Source organism: Saccostrea cucullata, unplaced genomic scaffold, assembly GCF_032062105.1.
Source record: "Saccostrea cucullata isolate Sc308-1 unplaced genomic scaffold, CSIRO_AGI_Scuc_v1 ctg1854, whole genome shotgun sequence".
Taxonomy (NCBI): Eukaryota; Metazoa; Mollusca; class Bivalvia; order Ostreida; family Ostreidae; genus Saccostrea; species Saccostrea cuccullata.
Window position 1 is genome coordinate 57,367 of NW_026937787.1, and position 7,026 is coordinate 64,392.

At 35.2% G+C, this 7,026-nt stretch overlaps 1 protein-coding gene across 1 annotated transcript; it reads right to left on the reverse strand.

The window, feature by feature from the left end:
• Window positions 1–462: 462 nt before the first annotated feature.
• On the reverse strand, window positions 463–2,151 carry LOC134248842 (uncharacterized). The gene has a single exon (XM_062731213.1). It carries the CDS (start codon window positions 2,149–2,151, stop codon window positions 463–465), a length of 1,689 nt encoding a protein of 562 aa, XP_062587197.1.
• Between the last annotated feature and the right edge of the window lie 4,875 nt (window positions 2,152–7,026).

Here is a 7,026-nt window from a genome sequence, read left to right on the forward strand (position 1 = left end):
CCTGCAGGATCAGAGGTTCCTATGGGGTGGGCTGCACAACTGGTTATCAAGTGGAAATGCATTTTCTCTTTGTTACTCTGATCTACCTCTGGGTGTTAAGAAACCAAAGTAAGCAAGCTAAGTATATAGTTATGATAAGCAATAGTGCCTCTTTCAAAATCTTGAATTTCATTTCCTTTGATTTAAAACGCAAACCAATTCCATTGTTGGAAAGTTGTTACATGATACTCAGGTGACCTATAAGGCCCATGGGCCTCTTGTTCTAATATGTTGTTACACAATTATTATTGCTTTTTTATTCCCGATTAAAATACTAGTACATGCACAATCTTTTCCATACCATGTAAATATAAAAACATTTTTATTACTGTATAAAAATATATTTTGAATAATATTTTTAAATACATAGAATACTACTAAAATCTTAAATTCTACTGAATTTTTTTTAATCACGCGGCAAAGTTATGACAGATACTGATATACTTTGACACAGGCATTTTCTTGTTCTACCAACCACAAGTTGTCGTGCGTGTCCACAGAGATCCCGTATAGTCGTGATATCCCGTCATCCTCTGTCAGTATTAAAGAGAGGAAGTCCCCGTCCTGGCTGATCAGGTGTACAGCGTTATTGTTGAAAAATGCTATGAGGATGTGACCAAGACTATCAGTGACTACACCACGCGTCATGATCTCACCTTTTATCGCACTTGACCGTACTCTCCCGTCATAGTTAAATCGAGGTTGTCCAGACTTGTTTAGTACGACCACTTTATTGCTCATATTCCAATCAGAAACACAGATATCGTCATTGATATTCTCACAGACAAACCGTGGATCAAAAAAAAGTCTCTTTCCGTTCTGATCTGTCTCAAATTTCTGAATCTTCCTCCCACTGCTGCTGTACCTGACCACTCTTGCTTTATTTGATATACCCATACAGACCAGGATATCACCTGACCTGGTACAACACAGTCCTTCGGGACTATACTCGATTTTTATAAGTTTTGTTCTTTGTTTACTGAGTGACACTCTGTAGATAACTTTATTGTAGTGGTCAGAATAAATCAGACTTCCGTCCTTCATCACAGCCAGACCAGATACTTTCTCAGTACTGATGTTATCAAGCTCTGTCCCTGACCTGTCTATCAGTAGTATGCCAGGACCATCACCACTGATATACGCTGATCTGTCATCACGACAACTCACGTGATATAACTCTTTCTTTGAGGTTTTCGTCTCGCTTATTTTTAGTGAATGTTCCAGTACTTTTTTGCTTGGTGTTTTCCTCCTTGCAGACAAAGATCGCAATATAGGTTGTGTTTTTTCATCAAGAGATTTAACATTGTTAACCTTTCCTGTCGTGAACTTACCAAATTGATGCTCATTTTGAGATTTGTTGATCTGACCAACTGTAAAAGAAGGCATAACAATGTCAAGTTTGTCTGGAAGTTTCAGTTGGTTAAATTTGTCAGGATTGTGTTTTCGGTACAATATAAGGTCGACGGGATGACTTGACTCTGTGAGAGTTTCAAACTTCTCTATCAGTTGATCCAAGTTTTGTTCAAATCTCTCAGCCTCCGCTGTATTTTGGGATATTTCCTCGCTATTTTTTCTCTCATCCTTTTCAGATTCCTCCAAGGCTTCTTTCAAAATGACTCTGATATGATCTATCAGATCCTGAGCTTGTTTCTTCATTTTCTCTCGTACGTTCTCATGGCCTCTCTTTATTTCATGTTCTCCCTTTTTGAAATCTTTTATTCTTTGAATGATCTCTGACTTGAATTGGCCTTTCATTTTAGATAATTCGCCTTCAGTTTCAGCCTTTTGTTTCTCGAAAAGTTCTTGTATCTTCCCGATGGCGTGTTCGCTGTGTACTTCCTGAATGCATGTAATACACACTGGGACTTGGCAATCTTTACAACAAGCTTCGTACGCTTTAGTTGGGTGTATGTCACACATTTTGATCTGATTGGTTGGATGAAGTCTCTCAGACAGACGGATGATGTTGTGCCCAGAGGGAACTTTACTTTTAAGATGGAAGATTTTACATCGAGGACAGAGTTCATCTCCACACGGAACACAGTGGAAGACAGCGGGATCGTCCTCGCAGTATTGACATCGAATGACGTCCTGGGCTTGTGAGCGGGCCATTGTGATGTATCCTGAAAATAAAATTATTGTTTGATTAGATTGTATATTGTTTAAAGTTCCTCTCGAGAATTGTTTATTCATATGGAGACGGAACCACTTGCCGGTGGAGAGATGCAAATTATGTTCTATACTCGGCTCTCAGGGCCATTGAGCAGGAAGGGAGGGAGCAGCACCTACTGCGACACGGAACCTCGATTTTCACGGTTTAATCCAAAGGATCTGTCTCCACGTCCCACACATGCCACAGTGGGATTCGAACCCGCGATGTTTGGATCAACTCCTTACTTCGCAATTCTAGAGCATACGCTCTAACCACTGCGACACACGGGCGACGAAAAAAATTAAAGAGAGGTTTCGATTAAGTTCAATGTCTCTCTCTCTCTCTCTCTCTCTCTCTCTCTCTCTCTCTCTCTCTGTGTGTGTGCGTATACAAAAATAAAGGGGATTCCAATCCCCTGTACTAGATGTAACCCCCTCTTGATTCACAAATGTGCTTTGTTTTCTTTTCGAAAAGGGGCAATTAAATCTTTGATAAGATACACAGAATAAAATTATGTATTTATGCGTGTATGCAAGAGAAGTTCACGTATTTCAAAGTGGAACTAGTTGTGGTGGTGGTAACGATAAGATAAAAGACTACATAAATAAACCAAAACCTAACTGATACTCAAAAGTAATATTAGGTGCGAGAGGAGGGGGTGGGGTGGGGTGGGGTTGGACCTTCCCTATATAATCAGTAAATAATTATCTATAAATATTCAGTGTTTAGTTTGCAAAACTAATTTACAATGAGCCACTGGAAAACAAAGTAGATATGATCGACGTAAAAACCTGGTCTACTTTCGTTTTAAATTTCAATAATCAATAGATATAAATCATCAAATTGCATTAAATAAGGTGACATAAATTCTTACGAACAAAGGAAAGGACAAGCATAAAGAATATAAGCAACAAAAGGATATAAAGCATTTGCTACAGCCTAAACTACATGTTTCTTTACCTGAACACAACCAGAAGGTTCCAAAAAATTTAATCTTTTTCATTTGCTGTTATTTATAACCTTCTCTTATACTTGAACGTTTAAATTGTCGATAGTATGGTGGCATATTCCTGCCCTTTACACATGTTACATGCAAGATAAAGAAAGAGTGCGTATAAGGCGTGGACAATCTCCTGCACTGACACAAAATATTTCTCAATTTTCCAAATTCACGAAAAAGTTATATATTTCTAAAATCATGTTCTCGTTAATGTCATCTTCAAAACATTTTATTGTTTTATTTTACTGAACGACCTATCATTTGACAATCTTTTTTTCAAAGTTGACAGTAAAGCATATTTAGTGGAAAATGGGTTTACTGGGGCTATAAAAAATGAATTTTTAACATGAATGGGTCATGCCTCCATTTTTCGTTAACGCTTAATTGATAGAAACGTAAATGTAAATTCTATTTCATTTGTCAAAAAATGGAATCTGAACCCATTCTATATGACAATCGCTGACAGATATCGACAATGCATCAACTGCGTAGCGTAGTGGTTAACGCGGTCGGTCTTGTTTCAAGCTCTGCGCTATGGAAAGAGAGAGTTCGAATCATATTTGAAGCTTTTTTTTCACATACCTATACAATGAAATACAGAATTAAATGTGTAAACCATATATATATATATATATATATATATATATATATATATATATATATATAGAAAGCACCGAGAATTTCACTTTTACAAAGATACTCACTTCCGCCCCAGCCCGGGGTTGAACTCTCGACCTACGGAATCTGTCTCCTAGCAGTGCAGGAACAGCGCGTTAGACAGCTCGGCTATCTAGGCAAGTTAAAAAACTTGCTTTCGATACCGATGGAATTCTCACAACGCTGCCCTTCACTACACGGTCATTGAGAATGGAAGTGAGATACAGTTATTTGGACATTAGTTTTTAGAGGATCGTTACCAATACATGTTGTGATGAAATTAATTTTATTTATAAGGCACAAATTACAACAACTCTTAAACTAATATAACTGCCCTAAGTGAAGGAATATTAATATAGAAAGCACCGAGAAATTCACTTTTACAAGGATACTCACTTCCTCCCCAGCCCGGGGTTGAACTCTCGACCTACGGAATCTGTCTCCTAGCAATGCAGGAACAGCGCGTTAGACCCCTCGGCTATCTAGGCAAGTTAAAAAACTTGCTTTCGATACCGATGGAATTCTCACAACGCTGCCCTACACAACACGGTCATTGAGAATGGAAGTGAGATACAGTTATTTGGACATTAGTTTTTAGAGGATCGTTACCAATACATGTTGTGATGAAATTAATTTTATTTATAAGGCACAAATTACAACAACTCTTAAACTAATATAACTGCCCTAAGTGAAGGAATATTAATGGAAAAACCCCTACATAAACAAATACATGGGCGCAGACATTTTGGACACCCAAGGTTGTGCGGAGGAGAAAATACTAGCTGGCGCGTGATTGGTCAATAAGAGAAAAGACTTGTTATGTATTTGACAAGTGAAATAAAGTTGATAAAAATCTCATATCAAGACTTGGGTTTCTTTGGGGTATATAGGAATCACAGGTAAAAATTTGAAGGGAGGGATGCACTTTGGTTAGAGATTTTCATTTGGTGTCAAACGCACCTAGTTGTAAACAAATGGAAATTGAAAGTAAAAGTGCAACGGCACGGTATATTTTTTCTGACATTTTTTGTTTTCCAATATCTCGAACTTTCGCGACAAAAAGGTCATTTGCCCGAAATTCAATACATGTATCAGTGAGAGGGGCTAAAGTTTGTATGGAAGTCTATGGGAAAACATTTGGTGGTGTTTGTCCTATAGAATAGGTATAATTTCATGGATAAAAATTGATTTCAGCCAAAAAATGAATCAGCTCCTATTTTTTTGGCATTGGGATTATATTTTAGTGAGTTTTGACTATTTGTTTAAAAATTAGAGGGTTTGGGTAAATTGAGGCTCACAATGGGGACTGCACATAGTGAAAAAATGCCAAATTTTTTGCCCTAGCTCTCATATTTTCAATAAATGTTCATGTAAATAATTTTAAATAGATATTTATACCGAAATTTACTGTGAATATTGTAAATAATACAATATCAATATTTATGGGCATCATCAATACACAAAACAAATCAATATCCCCCTCGCAGTTTGAGAAATTCATTTAAATCCACGTATTTTGAGTGTAGACATTGGAACAGATTGAGTAATCCTCTTTCAAATTTGTGTTAATCAGAGTTGATTGAATAATTTATAACAAAATTTGACTGCTGTTAACTAATTGGGTTACTTTGTTTTTACATAAGGGGCATAATCCAGCAGAAAAGCCAGTTTCAGTCATGTAATCAGTGCTGGCTTGAAATAAAAGTTATATTTTTTGTGAAACTTAGAGATTACTTGTAGGAAAATTAATTGAAATTACAGTACAATATATTTTTGCAGAAAATACATTGAAAATTCAATAAATATGCAAAATTATAACTAAAAAAAATTATGAAAAAGGTGTCTCAATATCCCTCCTCCTTGCCATATCCAATCTTGATATTCTGCTGAAAAGGGGGGGGGGGTGATTTTGTGCTCTAATCATGCTGAAAAATGAAGGAATTTTGTTTAAATTTGGTTTATTTGAATAACAAGAGTCATGTTTATGTGCATGTATTTTTTTTCAATTTCTTTGATATTTTTAAAACTAATTATCTGAGTAAATTCTATTTTAACATGATTATTTTAAAGGTATTACATCACAAATGCTTTGAAAAAATTCAAAAGATGGTGTAAATAATAAAGAATTATTATATAAGCTACTAGATGCATTTATCAGTATGTTTTTAAAAAATAAAATGTATTTCAGCAATGCATTATCAAGAAGGAAGAGATTAATGAACCATACCCTCTTACAATGAACAACACATTGACACTCTCGGGATGATCCCTTTGCTTTCATTGAGAGTTCCAAGGTATGGTTTTCTTAGAAAATCTAGTTAATCTCTCAATATTTAAGTTATTTAAAACTTTTTATAGATTATCAGAAAATAAATTTCCTCAGAACTGCAGTTATTTAAATACTTTGCGTACAATGGAGCACTGTATTCAGTCAGACAATATGATTTGTCTGCCCTTGGCATTTAATCAATTTATTAATTATGTCAATAATAAGAAATGATATGCAAATAGATATATTTGCCTTTTATGAGAATATACATATTTAACATCAATTACATGAAATGTTCATGAAAATTGGCTAAAATGTAGGTCACCCCCCTTCAAAATTACAAAATTTTCAGTGGGGATGTATTTGATTCTCTGATGCCAGCAAACCACTGCTGATAGAATTTGTTTTAATCTTATGTACATTTGAACTAGATATAATTCTCTTTCTTTCCATTGATTATTTTATCTACATTAGTTTTCACTCTTTCCATAACCCAGCTTTTTCTTACAAAAACCTGCTGATTTTCTTCATTTTTCATTAATAACGGGTACCTGCTACCCTGAATGATTAACATGATCTACCTTGAGAAATTATTAGATATAATAAGAAAAACAAGCAAAACAAATGCTAGATTAATCATTTTATTTTAAAAGTTTGAAAGAAAAATAGAAAAATGCTTCAATTTATAGACATCTTTTCTGTTTCACAGATGTTCGTCTGATTGACTGGGGTGTGAAATGTAACAGCCAATGGTGTACTTAAGCTAAGACTGTCAGTCCCAATATTCAAGAGGTGAGATAAGCAATGGATATGTGTTCTAAATTTACTAAATTGAACACTTTTTATAAATGTTTCTTTTACTCTATAGGAAAAACCCCTACATAAACAAATACATGGGCGCAGACATTT

Bases quoted from the DNA above. Each gene is read 5' to 3' on its own strand.
- LOC134248842 (XM_062731213.1), bottom strand. From the start codon at position 2,151: ATGGCCCGCTCACAAGCCCAGGACGTCATTCGATGTCAATACTGCGAG.